The sequence below is a fragment of the Eutrema salsugineum genome, unplaced genomic scaffold (assembly GCF_000478725.1).
Source record: "Eutrema salsugineum unplaced genomic scaffold, Eutsalg1_0 scaffold_2, whole genome shotgun sequence".
Lineage (NCBI taxonomy): Eukaryota > Viridiplantae > Streptophyta > Magnoliopsida > Brassicales > Brassicaceae > Eutrema > Eutrema salsugineum.
In genome coordinates this window covers 1,475,293-1,493,503 of record NW_006256829.1, presented here as the reverse complement: position 1 = coordinate 1,493,503, position 18,211 = coordinate 1,475,293, and the positions used below count along the sequence as shown (strand labels likewise).

The following is an 18,211-nucleotide window of genomic DNA, read 5'->3' as shown; positions in this document are numbered from 1 at the left end:
TTGAAAGCATCTGAAACAGAGCTTGGTAAGAAGCAGAGGAAGAAAGAGGTGTAAATGTTTTCACCTAATCAAGTTTTTTTTTTTTTGGATAAGAGTTATAAATGGAATGGCATTGTTAATGTCGGCGCCTGTTACATTTATTTTGGAAAGAGAAAGTTAGCCCTACTTATTTCTTCATTCATCATTTTTGATCCCATATTTTTTACTTTACGTCTTTACCATTACATGATTAATTTTCTGTCTATTTATATTTTCTTAAATATTTTCTGACAGGTGAAATTTTGGTTTCTTTTTTAATATTCCAGTCAACGTTGCCAAGAAAAATAAAATGTTATATATACAATATTACAGTAAATGTTGAAAAAAGTCTGTGTTCTATACAAAAAATTACAATTTCAAAGATTTGACTAAAAACGAAGAGGTATTAATCAAAAAACTTTTAATATGGTAGTGAAGTGATAACTACGTGAGTGTTTCTATAGTTACAAGTGAGAAATAAAAGAACAAAAAGTTTATTGGAATATCAAGTTTTTTTGTTTTAATTTTGATAAAGTATTATCAAAGATATATTACTCTATGAACTATTTGTATGGTACATTATTAAAAAGTAAAGTAATGGTCGACAGACTCGGTCTTTTATCGTTTTGTGCTGTCTTACTTTCAGACTTTCTAAATAAGCGTTTTGGTTTGTTATTCCGGAGAAGTCAACCTTTGTTGTGGTGTCATATATTCAGTATTTTGTATAGACTAGACTCTACAGGTTACTTCAATATTTGTCTTCTCTTTACACAATCCAACGACTACGGGATACGATTCTCAAACCAAATCAAATCAAATCAAGTTCAATACCATTCAACTCTTTACAAATTACATGTGTAAGAGAAGACTAGGGACCGCTGCATTTTTTTTTCTGGAAATGTTACTTTATATCGCAAATTGCTTTTTATTTACATGTGTAAGAGAAGACTTGAAAAGGTCAAAATTAATGTTTCTAATAAAAAAAATATTGCGGGAGCGTATGTTGTCCTAAACGAATGAAAATTGATAATGCGGGAGCATCAGTTCTCATTTGAAAAGCATTCATGTATGTAAAGTTTTTTTAAATAAAATCTCATTTCTCAGAGTATATAGTAAAACTATTCGTCTTTATATAGTAAGTATTTGTTTTTCCTGAACAGATGAATGTAACCTCTACTAACTAAATTCGAAGCAAAAAAAAACATAAGAATGTGAAATAAAAAGGTAATTTTTTTATATTCAAAACATATCTTAAATTTAGAATATATTTGCGTACGAAACCTTAAGAAAGTGAAATAAAAAAGGGCCCCTAAAAACCTTTTATTTAGCTATCTTTAAATTGATTATCTGTTGTATCTAACTAATAAAGTTCGTCGCCAGCAGTCTTGCAAAGTCTTTTCACACATGCAATCATATAATTCACATTATAACAAAAAAATGTATTTGCATGCGGATGCATAACCACGCACTCCAGCATATATCGCTACACAGGGAGGATTTAAAAAAAAAAAACAAAAGAGAGAGAGGCAATGGACCATCTCAGAGTTGAAATTTGGGAATTTTCTGTCATTTTTAATTCTTTTATAAGTTAAAACAAAGTCATGCAGACCATGACCAATCTTGATATAGTCAGAGAACCTATTATAACTATTTCCAAAAAAAAAAATCAGTTGACCAACAAGCATAAATTTTCAACGCGAATAGAATCGGAATACACTGTATAAAAAAAAACAGACTCGTTCAAACTTGTTGTCATATTATTATTTTTTGGTTCCATATTAGTTTTGATTCTAATTTTCATATTTTAATTAATGAAGTGTTCACTATTTTGTTTTGACAAAACATACTATAATTCCGAAATAAAAATGTCCATAATAATTGAGTCCTTATTACAGGACTCGAAAACCTTCTTATCAGCATTTCACATTAACTCCAGCTCTTTCATTGAGAGAGTCAACCATACTGAGATAATGGAGGATTAGGTTTGTGTTTGGCCTTTTGACTTTTTCTCCTCCCGGCTTTTAATTATCGGGGCTTTACGTCATTATGACATAATCATACAAGAAAACTCTACACAGAAAAAATTGTAGATACCTATGTTCGGAATACATAAACGCACACACATATAAAAGCATCTTCGAGCTCACTAGCTTAGATTTCATATAGTAAATTGCAATTCTTACTAAAGAAACTAAAGAATGTATGAGACAGAGTAACACAATGACACAAATATGATGGGACAAATGAATACATCTTACTATTGAAACGAAGAAGCAGAGGCAATAATATTCAATCAAACTCACACGACCACGATTGCTTGTTATTGCATTTTGTTGCTCGAAAGAAATCGCAAAAGCTGTCTGTATCCGCTTTTGTAATGATCCAGAGAGAAACAAAGCTGTCTTATCGCCTCTCTTTTCTCTTCCTCTCCTTCCGATATCGCATTTCTCTGCAGCTCTGCTTGCTTCTCCAGTTCTTTGACCACACCTCTCAGTTCTTCCACAGTGTTCTTGGCTGTTCCTGATTCAGACACAAGCTCGGTTTGCCTACAGCGCAGCTGGTTAAGCTGGTCCTCAATTTGCTCAATTTGGATGTCTCTTGATCTCATCTCTGCTTTTAGGTTGTCTACCTCGGCACAGACGCCGTCTTTCTCTGCCATTAACATATCGTAACTCAGCTTGTGCTTGTCGAAATCTTTGTTCAATGCTTCGATTCGCTCATCTCGTGAGGCTAAGTCTATCTTCAATGCATCGATCTCAGCTTGCCCCTGAGCCTCTTTTCTCTGCATCTCCATTTTCTCTGCATCAGAATGCCTAATCTGATCTTCCAGTACCTGACCACGTGATTCAAGTTCTTTGACCCGAGCTTCCAAGAAAGTCTGCTTCTCTAACAAACCAGCAACATTAGTCTCCAGCTTCGTCTTTTCGGTAGAGAAGTTTTGCTGGCAATCACACAACGATTCCTTTAGCTTTGATATCTCAGCATCTGATACACCCAAACATTCTCTACTCCACTGAAGTTCATCCACTATATTCCCAATGTTGAATCTTGAGTCTGAGAGCGTAGATTCCAAATCAACCACCTGTCTTTGCAGCTCCAGCGCTCGCTTTTTCTCAGCCTCAATTTCTGTGTTCTTAGCCTCTATTTCTCTCCTTGCAATTTCAAGCTCAGCACAGAGATCCTCAGCAGGTACAACAGCAGATTCTCTCATCTCAGTCTCACCTTTCAGTTTCTCAATCTCTTGTTCAGAATCTTGGAGCTTCAGACTCGTAGCCCTTAGCTCTTCCTCGCATTGGACAAATTTCTTCATCAATTCTCCATAGCTAATTTGTTTCTCAGCAAACTCATGGGTATCCATTGTCCCTGGTGAGACCAGGTGGTGGTTAAGAGATGAGTAAAAGGCTTCAGCTTCCGAGTCTAACTCGGAATAAGAAGAGTCATAATCATGATTAGGAGAGACATCGGAATTGCCATGATCAAAGCTGAGAGCTACAGGTATTCTGTCAGACTCTGGAGTTACAGGGGAAGAGGCATTTTGGTCTGAACCTGACAGTTGATGTAATATAGATTTGTGTTGGAACAGAAACAAACACAATCAAAGAAGAGATATGAATGAATTAGAGAAGATATTTGTGTACCTCCTGATGACATTTCTTCAAACGAGTTGCCATTCTGTGGCCACCCACATGAATCATCTGAGATCTCTAGTCCAGTTTCTGTGGGCGAATCCATCTACAAATTCAACAAAAGAAGGAGAGTCACGAGTTAAACAATGATCAAGCAAACACCAAACGAAAGAGAACAACTTTCTGAGCAAATAAACTAACTCCGCAAAAAAAACTATCCTAAAGAATTGTCATTTTCGCCAACAAAGAAACAAGTGACACAAAGGGAAGACAAGAACATGATCTGGAGGGAAAAACACTTCTGCAATCATGAAATTCCAGGAAATATAAACTACGGTTTTCTTGGATCTGAAAGTATTCTTTTAATTAAAAATTTGAACTTTAGAAGATTTTGATTACCCCTGTAAACAAAAGTAAGATAACTAGTTGCAACGGGAAAAGAAAGTAGTTTTGAACAATTTGGTCATGGAAGAACCTAGACAAGAAAAAAACTCCACGAATCTCATATCAACAGAGTTAGTAACTCAGATCATAAGATCTACAAAACCCCCAACCGTACAAGCGAAGATCTCAGTCCAAAATTCAAAAAAAACAGATAAACATAAAACTCACTGACCTGAATTCGGTTGAGAAGGAAAAACGCCCAGATTACAGGGGAGATAAAAGGGGATAAAACAGAGGATGGTTTATGTAGACAAGAATTGTAGGGTTACGAGTTACGATGCGGAAGGTGGAAAGGTTAGGGAACAAAGAGGAGGGAAAAAGGAGGGAAAATTTGTCGTATAGCGAAGAGAAAGTGGCGCTCTTTGGGATTCAAATGTTTGCCATTTTCTCCATTTGTCAATTTACAGTCTGTCTACTTCTGCCCAGTGGCTAAACATCGGCACATGCAGAAGACCTACATTTCAACAGTAAACCAATTATTGGCTTCGGTTTTCGGTCCTTTTGGTTTGGATCAAACATGAACCGAAATGTGTGTGATCATGGTTCGTCCAATTTGTCGATTATGTTGGGCTTGATGGCCTTTGGGTTTTTGGCCCAGATAATGTCGTCTTCAACCTTGTGCTTTTGTTCTGTACTTGATACTTTTTTAATAACTCTAGTAGTTAATACACTAATTTAATGATAAAGAAAACGACCGACTAATTTATAATTTTTCTTAATAAATTATCGGTAAGTGAAAACGCTTTTCACTTTTACAACACTGTAAATCTGTAACTAAAAAAATCGACTGTGGAGTTGTCGGTGGTGGTGGTGGTTGCTTGGTTGGCTATGATTGTTTTTTTTTTTTGTGCCGACGGATATGATTTGTTACAATAATAGTAATATTTATTTTTTAAAAATCCGAAGAGTGACGAGCAGAGACAAATAGCAGCTTGCATCTTGTAAGCCATCTAAAGATTCGAATAGTCCTTACTTACATTCCATACATATATCTCTCTTTGAGAGAAGAATCGCAGATTCAGAGAGATCTGAAGAGTCACATCCCGACTCCATCTCCAGATCTCATGGTAGCTTTTAACTCATCAGCTCGTTCTCCATTTCCTCTTCTTCTCAGATTTGACTTACTTTGATCTTGTCAGATCTAATCGCATTTCTCTTGTTCTTAATTATTCCGAGCAGATTTGAAGTATCCCGACGTTTCGGTGTTGGAAGAAAGTAAGTGACGATGGAATCCGAAGGAGAAACCGCGGTATGTTTTGATTCTGCTTAATCATCCTTAGTTCCGTTTTTTTCTCCTTATAATCCGCGTGATCCTCTAGAATTCTATTGAAATCGACGGATTTGAGTGGAGAAAGTGGTGTTTACTTGTGTATAGGAGAGATCTGATTTGGGCGCGTTTTTCCCAATTTTTGTTTTGTTAGGTTTCTAATTTTGGCTTGTGTTAACTCTTGATTCGACTTATTGTAGGGGAAGCCGATGAAGAACGTCGGTGGGCAGATTTGCCAGATCTGTAGTGACGACGTTGGGAAGACTGTTGATGGAGATCCTTTTGTGGCGTGTGATTTTTGTTCATTCCCGGTTTGTAGGCCTTGCTATGAATATGAGAGGAAGGATGGGAACCAATCTTGTCCTCAGTGCAAAACAACATACAAGAGGCACAAAGGTATATTTTTGATCTGAATATTCTTGACTTTGATCCATCTGAATTTTTAACGCTTCTTTTTTTTTGCATGTTTTTAAGCTACGGATCAGATTGGTATTCACTGTGATTTGCTAATCTCTGTGTCTAGGTAGTCCTGCTATTCCCGGTGATAAAGACGAGGACGGCTTAGCTGATGAATCTACCGTTGAGTTCAACTACCCGCAGAAAGAAAAAATTTCAGAGCGGATGCTTGGGTGGCATCTTACACGTGGGAAAGGAGAGGAAATGGGGCAACCCGAGTATGACAAAGAGGTCTCTCACAATCATCTTCCTCGTCTCACGAGTAGACAAGATGTAAGGCATTGCCATTTCATTCTTCCCTCTCAAGCATTTACATCCTCACGCAATTGAGTTTTGGAATCTGATTTTTTCATTCACTTATTACAGACTTCAGGGGAGTTTTCTGCTGCCTCACCTGAACGCCTCTCTGTATCTTCTACTATAGCTGGTGGAAAGCGCCTTCCCTATTCATCAGATGTCAATCAATCACGTAAATATCTTTATTTACTTACTATCTGGCCTACACATATACTCGTACTTTGCTAGGCTTTTCCTTTATTGCAAAACTCTAAACAGTACTCTGTTGTCGTTCACGCCGCAGCAAATAGAAGAATTGTGGATCCTGTTGGACTAGGGAATGTAGCTTGGAAGGAGAGAGTTGATGGCTGGAAAATGAAGCAGGAAAAGAATACTGGTCCTGTGAGCACGCAGGCTGCGTCTGAAAGAGGTGGAGGAGATATTGATGCCAGCACAGATATCCTCGCTGATGAGGCTTTGCTGTGAGTTCTTGTTTTTTTTACTCGTTTGGTCCGTCGTGATGTCCTCTTCTGCTTCAGGGTTCTGACATTGCACAATCTGAGCACCTTTCCTTTAAGCAATGTCTTGATGTTCATTTTCCATTTTATTTATTGTACAGGAATGATGAAGCGAGGCAGCCTTTGTCAAGGAAAGTTTCGATTCCTTCATCAAGGATCAATCCTTACAGAATGGTTATTATGTTGCGGCTTGTCATCCTTTGTCTCTTCTTGCATTACCGTATTACAAATCCAGTGCCAAATGCCTTTGCTCTGTGGCTGGTCTCAGTGATATGTGAGATCTGGTTTGCCATATCCTGGATTTTGGATCAGTTTCCCAAGTGGTTTCCTGTGAACCGTGAAACCTACCTCGACAGGCTTGCTTTAAGGTATGTTCTATTTCCCCATCTTTTTGAAGCAATTACTCAAAGGATTGACTGCCTATAATATTTCCCATTTTAATCTAATCATCCTCAATTTGGGACAGATATGATCGTGAAGGTGAGCCGTCGCAGTTAGCCGCTGTGGACATTTTCGTGAGTACTGTTGATCCCTTGAAGGAGCCACCTCTTGTGACAGCCAACACAGTGCTCTCTATTCTGTCTGTTGACTACCCGGTTGACAAGGTGTCCTGTTATGTTTCTGACGATGGTGCTGCTATGTTATCATTTGAAGCACTTGCAGAAACATCAGAGTTTGCTCGTAAATGGGTGCCATTCTGCAAGAAATATAGCATTGAGCCTCGTGCACCAGAATGGTACTTTGCTGCGAAAATAGATTACTTGAAGGATAAAGTTCAGACATCATTTGTCAAAGATCGTAGAGCTATGAAGGTAAGTTTGTAGTTTTAGTCATGTAGTCACCCCATTTTCATTTTAGTATATTTTATTGACCTTTTATTTTCTTGCAGAGGGAATATGAGGAATTTAAGATCCGAATCAATGCACTTGTTTCCAAAGCCCTAAAATGTCCTGAAGAAGGGTGGGTTATGCAAGATGGTACACCATGGCCTGGAAACAATACAAGGGACCATCCAGGAATGATCCAGGTAAGAGAAATTGGTTTTAAGTATGGAAGTCGAGTATACTCTCTCTTTCTCTCTAGAAGTTCATTGTTGAAGTAGCATTTGTTGAATGCAGGTTTTCTTGGGGCAAAATGGTGGACTTGATGCAGAGGGCAATGAGCTTCCGCGTTTGGTGTATGTTTCTCGAGAAAAGCGACCAGGATTCCAGCACCACAAAAAGGCTGGTGCTATGAATGCACTTGTAGGTTTCTGATCTCGGAATTTATACTTCTTCTTTCTCTGAACAAATTTTTGTTAGTCTAATCTGGGTACTTTTCAAATAAACAGGTTAGAGTCTCAGCAGTCCTTACCAATGGACCTTTCATCTTGAATCTTGATTGTGATCATTACATAAATAACAGCAAGGCCTTAAGAGAAGCAATGTGCTTCCTGATGGACCCGAATCTCGGGAAGCAAGTTTGTTACGTTCAGTTCCCACAAAGATTTGATGGTATCGATAAGAACGATAGATATGCTAATCGTAATACCGTTTTCTTTGATGTAAGTCACACTTATACTTACGTCTATTTTTCTTTCTTTTTTTTTTTCTTTCAAATTGCTCTTAGACATGAATATACATTTAAAACATTCATTTTCTTGAGGTTTGTTGTAATTTTTTGGTGATATGTTTTCCAGATTAACTTGAGAGGTTTGGATGGGATTCAAGGACCTGTATATGTGGGAACTGGGTGTGTTTTCAACAGAACAGCGTTATATGGTTATGAACCTCCAATAAAAGTAAAACACAAGAAGCCAAGTGTTTTATCTAAGCTCTGTGGTGGATCAAGAAAGAAGAATTCCAAATCTAAGAAAGAGTCGGACAAAAAGAAATCAGGCAGGCATACTGACTCAACGGTTCCTGTATTCAACCTCGATGACATAGAAGAGGGAGTTGAAGGTACAACTTTTTTTTTTCTTCTCTGGTTTTTCGTTATACCAATACGTTGGTGTTTGAGATATTGATCCAGGGGAGGGGGTTGTTTGTAAGTGACAGTTCATTAAGAGATGGTCTTGTGCATTATGCTTACACAGTCTAAATAGTTTGCAGATTAGGTATCTCATCATGTCCTAACTATTTGACATTTGTAAACTCAGGTGCTGGTTTTGACGATGAAAAGGCGCTCTTGATGTCGCAAATGAGCCTAGAGAAGCGATTTGGACAATCTGCTGTTTTTGTTGCTTCGACCCTAATGGAAAATGGGGGTGTTCCTCCTTCAGCAACTCCAGAAAACCTTCTCAAAGAGGCTATCCATGTCATTAGCTGTGGTTACGAGGATAAATCAGATTGGGGAATGGAGGTATTTATCTCATTCCAATTCCTACATGAAACTGAAATGAATGTTCTGACATATCCACTTTGGCACTCACTTTGCTCATCTTTTCCGCTGTGTTTCTTCAGATTGGATGGATCTATGGTTCTGTGACAGAAGATATTCTGACTGGGTTCAAAATGCATGCCCGTGGATGGCGATCCATTTACTGTATGCCGAAGCTTCCGGCTTTCAAGGGATCTGCTCCTATCAATCTTTCAGACCGTCTGAACCAAGTGCTGAGGTGGGCTCTAGGTTCAGTTGAGATTCTCTTCAGTCGGCATTGTCCTATATGGTATGGTTACAACGGAAGGCTGAAATTTCTTGAGAGGTTTGCATATGTGAACACCACCATCTACCCAATCACCTCCATCCCTCTTCTCATGTATTGTACATTGCCCGCTGTTTGTCTCTTCACCAACCAGTTTATTATTCCTCAGGTTTGTCACCTCTCTCTCTCTCTCTCTCTCTCACTCTTTAGATCAAACCCTAATTACGTTCTGCTTTATTGTCGGTTCATGAGAGAAGCGCTTTACGGTTTCAAAACCTTATCTCAACTGTTCTATTGCTCCTCTTTTGCAGATTAGCAACATTGCAAGTATATATTTTCTGTCGCTCTTTCTGTCCATTTTCGCCACGGGTATACTAGAAATGAGGTGGAGTGGCGTAGGCATAGACGAATGGTGGAGGAACGAGCAGTTTTGGGTCATTGGTGGTGTATCCGCTCACTTGTTCGCCGTGTTTCAAGGTGTCCTCAAAGTCCTTGCTGGTGTTGACACAAACTTCACGGTCACCTCAAAAGCTTCAGACGAAGACGGAGACTTTGCCGAGCTCTACTTGTTCAAATGGACAACACTTCTGATTCCGCCAACGACGCTGCTCATTGTAAACCTCGTGGGAGTTGTTGCAGGAGTCTCTTATGCTATCAACAGTGGATACCAATCATGGGGACCACTCTTCGGTAAGCTCTTCTTCGCCTTTTGGGTGATTGTTCACTTGTACCCTTTCCTCAAGGGTTTGATGGGTCGACAGAACCGGACTCCTACCATTGTTGTGGTCTGGTCTGTTCTCTTGGCTTCGATCTTCTCCTTGTTGTGGGTTAGGATCGATCCCTTCACTAGCAGAGTCACTGGCCCGGACATTCTCGAATGTGGAATCAACTGTTGAGAGAAGTGACCTATAGCCAATTACACCTGTTTTTGGGTGAAAACACACATAATTAAAAAAATTATATTTTCATTGATTTATTTCTTCACTTTTATTTTATTTTTGTTGTCTGTAATTTGTCTGTTCGTCTGCGGTGGTGGTCGTATTTTTTATGTGTAGAATTTAAGTGAAAGCGAATATTTTTGGTTTCTGTGATAAGAATGCAAGAAGTGGTGTTGACTTATACTAAATCATCGTGTATTATTCTTGTTTCATGTTGACCTAACTTCAATTTCTGGATTTGGGCATTTTCTGGCTTAGGAAATGTCAAAATGATATGAAAACGAAGTTAACTGCAATACAAACGACTTTATTATGACAAAGAAAAAAATCAAAGAGAAACAAATTCACAGGATGAGAATTTGATCTGCCGCACTAAACTACGATACAAAGTAACAGACCATTCAATAAGACAAGTAGAATCTTTTGTTTGGAATGAGAAAATCATTCAGAGACATTCGAAGTAGCCTCTGAGGATGTTCTGTTCTGCTGCGACTGATCACTTCTTCTCACTTCTTGGATCATCCTCGCAACCTCTTCCATCCTTGGCCTCGACTCTGGATTCCTTGCGACACAAGCCAACGCAAGCTGAAGCATCTGAACCATCTCTTCTTCAATGTTCTGATACTTCAAGAGCTCCACATCAAAAACCTCAGCTGTCCACTCCTCTCTCACAACAGACCGGACCCATCTCGGAAGATCAACGACCACACGCTCATCCTCGAGACCTGGCTGAGTTAAAGGCGCCTTCCCGGTTAGCATTTCGAGAATCACCACACCGAAGCTATAAACGTCTGATCTCTGACTGACCCTCTTAGTCTCAATCACCTCAGGAGCATTGTAGCCGATGGTTCGCGGTGTGTGAGTCGGGAGGTTGAAGAGTGTGGCTAAGCATGTGTCGGAAAGACATGGCTCAAGGTCTTCAGTGAGAAGTATGTTGGAGGATTTGATGTCTCCATGAACGAATTTCAACGAGTGAAGGTAAGAGATTGCTTTTGAAGTCCCTGTCGCGATCTTCATCCGCGTTTCCCAGTCTACTCCTCTGTCTCCTCCTCTGTTTCCTGTCCCAAAATTATAAAAAGAAACAATCTTTTTCGTGACCCACAAGTTTTCGATTACAAAAATAAAAGTTAGGGTGTGTGGTCTCAATGTCTCATCATGCATAACTCACCGTGCAAGATCCCGAACAAGCTCCCTTTCGTCATGTACTTGTAGACCAATAGCTTCTCATCTTTCGAATAGTAATAAGCCAGGAGCGGTACGAAATTTGGATGCTGGTTGATCTTACCAACAACTTCCAATTGCTGTTCGAACTCTTTCTTGCTCGCTACGACTTCTCGTAAACGTTTCACCACGACCGCGGTTGTGTCCTCAAGCACGGCCTTGTAGGCCGTTCCAAAACTCCCTTTTCCGAGAACTTCCGCGGAAGCTTTCAAGAGATCCTCGAGGTCGAAATTATGATTGCATCTTTCGAAGAAGAAGAGCTTGTTCTTCTCTGGATCTTGAACTCCGCTCCCGAAATCTTGCGGTTTTTTGCTATTCACTCCACCCACCTGCGTTCGCCCTCCTTCTCCGTCTTCTTCTCCTTTCTTCGTCTTCTTGACGAGACAGACCAAGAAAACAAACCCAAGGAAAAGAACGGCTACAGAGCATCCGACTACAATGGCGACTATATAGGCTTTACTCTGTCTCCTCTGGACAGGATGGAGATTCTCTGACAATGGTCTTGGCAAGTTTGAAGACGGAGAGATGGCTCCTCCTGAACATTGATTCAGAGGTGGACCACATAGCAATGAGTTTCCGACAAAAGAATATTCCGGCGAGTTCTTGAGATGCTCAGGGATAGGTCCACTCAAGTTGTTATAGCTCAAATTTACAACCTTTACACTCGGGAGATCAAGAGAATCAATTGGACCATCAAAAGAGTTGTTTTGAAGGTACAAAACAGTGAGCTGAGACAAGTTCCGGAGACCGGAAGGAATATTACCGGAGAAAGAGTTATAAGACAAATCCAAGACAACAAGCTGCGTGGAGATGGACGGCAAAGAATTAGTGAGTTCGCCTGAGAAGTTGTTGTGCTGGAGATAAACGTACTGAAGAGAGGGGAGTGATAGAATATCAGAAGGCAGAGTTCCAAAGAGAGAGTTAGATCTGAGGCTAAGGACTTTGAGAGCGTTTAGTTTGCCTAACGTGGCCGGTGGGATTGAACCGTAGAGACCAACTCCGGGAAGACGGACAGCAACAACGCGGCTGGTGTGGTTGGAGTCATCACAGGTAATGCCGATCCATGAGGAGCAGAGAGAGAGGTTCTTGTTCCAGTTGAGTTTTGGTGGGTGTGGCACTGATGCTGCAAAATTGAGAAGGGCTTGTTCGTCTGATGCTAAATCGGCTGAAACGAAAACCGCGGTTGCGGCGAGTAAGAGGTAGAAGAAGAAGACGGAAACGGTCAGGGTGGTTTGAGAAGACGAAGTCATGGTTGAGCTCTTTTGGTTACTCACTCCATGAGATGATCTGAGAAAGAGAGAGAAATAGGTTTCTTGTGAAAGTTTCTTTTTTTTTCTGCCTTTGTGTTTCAATTACTTGGGTTAGAGAGAGTTAAAAAAGAAAGTGAGTTCAAATTAGATAAAGAATCAATGATTAGTTGGTTTGAATCCATTGCTAAGTAAACATAATGGTTTTTTTTTATAAATATAAGAAAAGCAGATTCAAATTCAAATTAATATGTAAAGGTAAATAAAAGCAAAGACACCGCAAAGAAAGGAGGGAAAGAAAAGCAAAAGCACCCATTTTTTGCTTCTTTCATTTGCTCTTTAAGAGACAACACTACAAATCAAAGAATATATTGCTTTATCTTTTCTTTGCATTATGCAGCATGCAAATCAAGAAAAAGGTAGTGATCGATCTCATCAGATAATTCAACAAATGTTATAAAAATTGACCGAAAAATATAACTAAATGATCTGTCTCGTTTTTTAATTTTATTGGTCGTTAACAGTCAACTCTGCTTTGATGCTTTGTATTTGGCCGAATCAAAATAGATATAAAAGTTATCCAAAAACAGTTTACCGGAAAAGGTAGGTTAATTGTGTTGAGTTAGAAGACTCATCAGCAAGACTTTTAACCAATTAAAGAGTATAGTGTGAATTTTGTATGGAGAGATAATTACCAAACCAAGCACTGCAGTGGGGTCTTTGTTTTAATCTAAAAATTGCATTTAACAGAATTAGGTACATAAAGTTGAAGAACACGAGAGAATCAAAGATATTGGTCTAATGAGAAAATAGCACTGTGTGACTATACTATGAGTGTTGCTTTTCAACTTCCTCCAACTCATAGATTGGGTTGGTCTAACTAAAATGAATAATGAATGATGATGGACTGTAATAAACCCATGAAGATTTATTATGAAGTGACATTCACGTAAGTACTATGGCTTTTGATGAATTTTAAACAGTGCCTTGAAGACCCATGATTGAGTTTTGTTACTGTTAACTCAATGATTTTGCATCAACCATCAATTCCAAACCTGTCACCCTCAAATTTTTGGAAAGACAAAAAAAAAAAAAAAAATGTATCTTCTGTTCCCAAGCTTGAGGACTCGCGTAAACCGTTAGATGAACACAATGAAAAAGAAAAAGAAGAAGAAAAACAACTCAGTAATTACACCCTGGAAAAAATGTTAAATTATCCAAAGTTGAGATTATGGAGACATTTATTTAACAAGTGGCGGTTATATAAACCTTAACAGAGAACACTGACTCCGAACTTATGGATTCAGTTGTAACATGTAAAGAAAACGCCTTAAACAAAGTAAACGCCATAAACTCGTCTTCATGTTTCAAAACCTGTGCTCCAATTTCTCCTGCTCCTGGAAGTGTTGAGCATATCTGCACTCGACATTCGAAGATTGCATTAACAAATAAACCATCCCAAGAACAAAGAAATCTCAAATCGAATAGTTGTAACGCAAGCTACATAGACTACGTGTAATCAAGCTGAGACTCTCATCACCAAATCAACCCAAACCTTTTAGGTCCGATAAAATCACAGCCTAATCGAAACTAACGACATGGCTTAACAATCAGATTGAAGAACATCACAATCATCAGATCCCAAACTTCCAAACGATCGATTGATTCACCAATTGATAGGGAGAGGGAAGGGAAGAGAGAAACGTACGAGTAGGTTCCGATGACGGGAGCGAGGAGGAGAATTGTGCTGATCCAATTCTCAGAGACCTTGTGGTGGATCTTCTCCGGCAGATCTTTCCAGAGACCAGTCATTATCTTCTGCTGAAACGGCGATAACGCGTAGACCACCGCCTTCAATTTCACCGGCTGCTTCCCCATTTTCGTCGTCTTCTTCTTCAATCTACGATATACCGAGACGAATCTTCAATCTTACCTTATGAACAGATGATGGTTAATTGGAGAATTTTAGAATATTCTCATTGGCTTAATAATCGGTGTTGGTTTGGTGTATGAATCCCTTTTAATCGGTCAACAAAATAATACCGGTACAACCGACCCAAGCTTGAGTTTTGACTTAATTCGTACCAAATCTATGAATTGAATCTCTAGACATATTTGCCAAACGACGTCGTGTAGGGGGTGGAAGAAGTCCAAGTGGAGTTAGAACTCTAGATGATGAGACTTCGTCTTTTTTTTTTCCCTAATCCAGTAATCCTAGTCCTTTTAGTAAATCTGATGACAACGGAGAAGCTTAGATATTCCAAAGAGAGCCCAGAAAACAGTAACAGGTTCCTTATAAGTACCCTTGTTCGTGTCAAATCTCTTCTCTTACATCAACATCGTAATTCCAAAGTGTAAAACTCTTCTCTTTCTAATCTCTTCCTTTGCTTTTGCGTTATCTATCTACGGAGAGTCTCTCTGCTGGATTTTTTTTTTTATTGATGACTATATTTAGTTGCTATTGATTACCATGTTTAGTTCTGTCATCGATTACACAAATTACTTTACTTGAGTCTTACGGAAGTTATAGGGTTTTTCTAGGGTTTGCAGAGACCAGATGATTTTGGGAATTTGATAATATATATGTGATACAGAGCTGGTGAAATTGAAACGCGTTGGTTATTCCTAAACCTTGTCTCTTCGCTTTTCTTCTGCAGAACTGTTAAATTAGAAAATCATGAGTTCGATGATATTCTCCACGGTCCGTGGAATAGGATCGTTACTAAAACTTGAAGCTTCCAAGTCACCAAGTGATGAAACAGAGGGTGACATTAAGGTGTTATCAGTGGCTTGGAACCAGGACTGGAGCGGTTTCATGGTCGGAACAAACCGCGGGTTTGATGTATATAACTGCAGCCCAGTCAAGAAAAGCTTTAGCCGCGATGCGTTCAAAACTGGCTTCAAAATCGCTGAGATGCTCTTCCTTTCTAACATCTTCGCTCTAGTTGGCAACGGTTATAACCATCACGAGTATCCTCGTAACAAAGTAGTCATTTGGGACGATCTTAGGAACAGCCGCTTCTGCGAGCTCGCTTTCAAATCAGAAGTTATCGCGGTGAAAATGAGGAGAGAACACGTTGCGGTTGTCCTGAATAAAAACGTCTATGTCTACAGTTTCAATGGCCTCAAGATTCACTGTCTGCTCGAAACCGTTATGAACCCTAAAGGGCTTTGTTGCGTCTCTCAAGATGATACGAAAGCAGTCTTGGCCTGCCCTGGGCGTCACCAGGGGCAAGTTCAGGTCCATGACTTGATGAGACCGAATAAAGTCAGATTCATCAAAGCACATGATTCTGATATTGCTTGCATGAGCTTGACTCTTGATGGAAGTTTGCTCGCTACCGCTAGCACCAAAGGAACTCTGATCAGGATCTTTAACACTCTTGATGGTACTCTCTTACAAGAGGTAAGTTAATTAACCCCCACATCATATGATTATAGTTATTTGATTAGTTTCGGTTTATTAATTACTTGATGAGTGTGTGATATATAATATACATATTTGGTTTCCATGGTATAGTTTCGGAGAGGAATGGAAAGGGTAGAGATCTATAGCGTTGCAATCTCTTCGAATCATAAATGGGTCGCTGTGTCAAGTGAAAAAGGGACTCTACATGTATTTCGTTTGAGACCTGACATTCTTAGTTCACCCAAAAGCATCAACAACGCTTCATCAGTGTCATTATTAAGAGGTAAAATAATAATAAGAGTGCTCGTTTGAAGTATATATAAAGGACCTATAGCGCCTTTTGGGCATTTATTTTTTTTTGAAACATTTGTGCAGGAATCTTGCCAAAGTATTCGTATGACAGTGAACGATCCATTGCTCAGTTCTCGTTGCCGGTGTCCACCAAGTTCATTGTAGGTTTTGGACCAGAGAACACAGTTCTACTCGTAGGCATAGATGGAAGGTAAAACTCTCTCTTTGGTTTCTATGACTTGTCTCTGCATGCTTTGGCTCTTATTTGGGGTCTGTTAATATTATTGATGTGATATTGGTCGGAAAATGTAAAGTTTCCGAAGTTGTAGATTTGATGGAGAAGGAGGGCAGATGGTGGAGTTGGAAAACAAAGACTTCTTCACCTTACCACAAACAGACGACCAAATGGTTGTGATGTGACCAAAACATGCAACGCATTTTTCTTCTTCTATATTTCTACATCTCTTAATTTAGCTCATAGATTAGGACTTGCACCGGACGAATTCAGTAGGAACATATTTTGTGTGTGTTAAAGACGCTATATCAATTTTATAGTTGATATTCTCTGCTTGACATTGTATTATACAGTAAAAACTCTCTAAATTAATAATGTTGGGACCATGATATTTTATTAATTTATTGTGATATTAATTTATTTATAAATTAATAATTATTAATTTATAGAGAAAAATTGCTTTCTGCATATAATTTTCTAAAAATTATTTTGTAATAATGTTATATTTTAAAATTTTAACAAATATCATAATATAAATTATGATTAAAAATCATAACTATCACAATAAAATAGTTTTCACCATATTGGATTATCCATATAAAAATATACATGTTCATAAGTATAAAATTTATAAAAAAAACTATGGCTACTATCAGTATTATTGATGATAAAATTGTAGATAACACTACAATACATTTAAAAACATTTATATGTAAGAAAATCAATTATCACATCAAAAAATCATCATAAATTTTGAATATATATAGTAAAACCGCAATGAGAGTTACTGATATAATAATTAGAGAGATGAGAACCAATGAGATTTTAACTTTAACTAAAAACGAACACATTAGTCATATTTTAGAATATTAAATTTATATATATTTTCAGAAATTTATATCATTATTAATTTATGTTTTTGTTGGGACCATATATTTACATAAGGGTTTCAAAAAAAATTATTATCTTATTATCTTATCGATTTGATGAATTTTTACATTGACCCGACTTGGAACCAGCAAAATTTATTAATTTATAGTGATTATTAATTTATCGAGTATTAATTTATAGAGGTTCTACTGTGTATATATAATGTATTTGATTTGTATCAAATATTTTTGAACAATATATTATGGGATTATGCAACAACGTAACGATTTTATCATAAATGAAGTTCATTAAGATGGAAGAAAAGAAAGATAATATAGTAACATAAAGTACTAAATTGTATATCATGTAAAAGTTTAATTTATTAACTAATACCATTAAAATAATGAGATAACATGCCATTTATAAATCATTACATATATAACCTGCCAAATTAAAAGACCAGCATAACTAATCAATACAAATTCTTATTCAATATTTAATCAAACTTGTAGTGTTTGGGTCACTTTCTCAATCAAACTGTAAAGCGTGTTTCCTTATTACAAATAAAATTGTGCACATGGATGAATTAGATAATTCGCTATGCAACTGTTTTTTTAGTAGAAATGGAAAAAGTAGTAGAATTTAGGGAAGTCCACGTGGTATCTGTGGTGAAATGCGTGAACGCGTAACGCCGAAATAACGTAGTATAAAACTATATTATATAACCCAACCGAAATATTAATGATAAATATATATAACACGCACAAAGGCC

At 38.1% G+C, this 18,211-nt stretch overlaps 5 protein-coding genes across 6 annotated transcripts; 2 read left to right on the top strand and 3 right to left on the bottom strand.

Annotated features, from left to right (window-relative positions):
• Window positions 1-2,221: 2,221 nt before the first annotated feature.
• On the bottom strand, window positions 2,222-4,363 carry LOC18018083 (protein NETWORKED 4B). Its single transcript, XM_006398917.2, has 3 exons — window positions 4,261-4,363; window positions 3,657-3,750; window positions 2,222-3,564 (listed from the first exon to the last, which is right to left on the bottom strand). The coding sequence occupies exons 2-3, from the start codon at window positions 3,748-3,750 to the stop codon at window positions 2,339-2,341; spliced, it is 1,320 nt and encodes a 439-aa protein (XP_006398980.1). The 5' UTR covers window positions 4,261-4,363; the 3' UTR covers window positions 2,222-2,338.
• Window positions 4,364-4,990: 627 nt separating this feature from the next.
• Window positions 4,991-10,354, top strand: LOC18018082 (cellulose synthase A catalytic subunit 3 [UDP-forming]). 2 transcript variants are annotated; one of them, XM_006398916.2, is made up of 15 exons: window positions 4,991-5,155; window positions 5,268-5,337; window positions 5,556-5,751; window positions 5,879-6,084; window positions 6,178-6,280; window positions 6,392-6,569; window positions 6,707-6,973; window positions 7,072-7,417; window positions 7,495-7,632; window positions 7,724-7,849; window positions 7,936-8,148; window positions 8,284-8,545; window positions 8,743-8,945; window positions 9,047-9,397; window positions 9,540-10,124. In XM_006398916.2, the coding sequence occupies exons 2-15, from the start codon at window positions 5,314-5,316 to the stop codon at window positions 10,122-10,124; spliced, it is 3,198 nt and encodes a 1,065-aa protein (XP_006398979.1). In that variant the 5' UTR covers window positions 4,991-5,155; window positions 5,268-5,313. The 2 variants fall into 2 exon arrangements, with proteins under 2 accessions (XP_006398979.1, XP_024011606.1); XM_024155838.1 differs by lacking the exon at window positions 4,991-5,155 and having other exon boundaries at window positions 5,314-5,337; window positions 9,540-10,354.
• Window positions 10,355-10,452: 98 nt separating this feature from the next.
• LOC18018081 (probable leucine-rich repeat receptor-like protein kinase At5g05160) lies at window positions 10,453-12,724 on the bottom strand. Its single transcript, XM_006398915.2, has 2 exons — window positions 11,335-12,724; window positions 10,453-11,224 (listed from the first exon to the last, which is right to left on the bottom strand). The coding sequence occupies exons 1-2, from the start codon at window positions 12,635-12,637 to the stop codon at window positions 10,608-10,610; spliced, it is 1,920 nt and encodes a 639-aa protein (XP_006398978.1). The 5' UTR covers window positions 12,638-12,724; the 3' UTR covers window positions 10,453-10,607.
• A 1,083-nt stretch (window positions 12,725-13,807) lies between these two features.
• On the bottom strand, window positions 13,808-14,604 carry LOC18018080 (cytochrome b-c1 complex subunit 8). Its single transcript, XM_006398914.2, has 2 exons — window positions 14,343-14,604; window positions 13,808-14,050 (listed from the first exon to the last, which is right to left on the bottom strand). Exons 1-2 carry the CDS (start codon window positions 14,510-14,512, stop codon window positions 14,002-14,004), a joined length of 219 nt encoding a protein of 72 aa, XP_006398977.1. The 5' UTR covers window positions 14,513-14,604; the 3' UTR covers window positions 13,808-14,001.
• A 304-nt stretch (window positions 14,605-14,908) lies between these two features.
• On the top strand, window positions 14,909-16,817 carry LOC18018079 (autophagy-related protein 18e). Its single transcript, XM_006398913.2, has 5 exons — window positions 14,909-14,986; window positions 15,292-16,040; window positions 16,155-16,326; window positions 16,419-16,545; window positions 16,649-16,817. Exons 2-5 carry the CDS (start codon window positions 15,312-15,314, stop codon window positions 16,752-16,754), a joined length of 1,134 nt encoding a protein of 377 aa, XP_006398976.1. The 5' UTR covers window positions 14,909-14,986; window positions 15,292-15,311; the 3' UTR covers window positions 16,755-16,817.
• Window positions 16,818-18,211: the final 1,394 nt, after the last annotated feature.

Bases quoted from the DNA above. Each gene is read 5' to 3' on its own strand.
- LOC18018079 (XM_006398913.2), top strand. From the start codon at position 15,312: ATGAGTTCGATGATATTCTCCACGGTCCGTGGAATAGGATCGTTACTA. The intron at 16,041-16,154 runs GTAAGTTAATTA...TCCATGGTATAG, and splicing joins ATGGTACTCTCTTACAAGAG to TTTCGGAGAGGAATGGAAAG. The intron at 16,327-16,418 runs GTAAAATAATAA...ACATTTGTGCAG, and splicing joins ATCAGTGTCATTATTAAGAG to GAATCTTGCCAAAGTATTCG.
- LOC18018080 (XM_006398914.2), bottom strand. From the start codon at position 14,512: ATGGGGAAGCAGCCGGTGAAATTGAAGGCGGTGGTCTACGCGTTATCG. The intron at 14,051-14,342 runs GTACGTTTCTCT...TGTCGAGTGCAG, and splicing joins CCCGTCATCGGAACCTACTC to ATATGCTCAACACTTCCAGG.
- LOC18018083 (XM_006398917.2), bottom strand. From the start codon at position 3,750: ATGGATTCGCCCACAGAAACTGGACTAGAGATCTCAGATGATTCATGT. The intron at 3,565-3,656 runs GTACACAAATAT...ATCAACTGTCAG, and splicing joins TGAAGAAATGTCATCAGGAG to GTTCAGACCAAAATGCCTCT.
- LOC18018082 (XM_024155838.1), top strand. From the start codon at position 5,314: ATGGAATCCGAAGGAGAAACCGCG. The intron at 8,946-9,046 runs GTATTTATCTCA...GTGTTTCTTCAG, and splicing joins AATCAGATTGGGGAATGGAG to ATTGGATGGATCTATGGTTC. The intron at 9,398-9,539 runs GTTTGTCACCTC...CCTCTTTTGCAG, and splicing joins ACCAGTTTATTATTCCTCAG to ATTAGCAACATTGCAAGTAT.
- LOC18018081 (XM_006398915.2), bottom strand. From the start codon at position 12,637: ATGACTTCGTCTTCTCAAACCACCCTGACCGTTTCCGTCTTCTTCTTC. The intron at 11,225-11,334 runs GTGAGTTATGCA...ATTTTGGGACAG, and splicing joins CTTGTTCGGGATCTTGCACG to GAAACAGAGGAGGAGACAGA.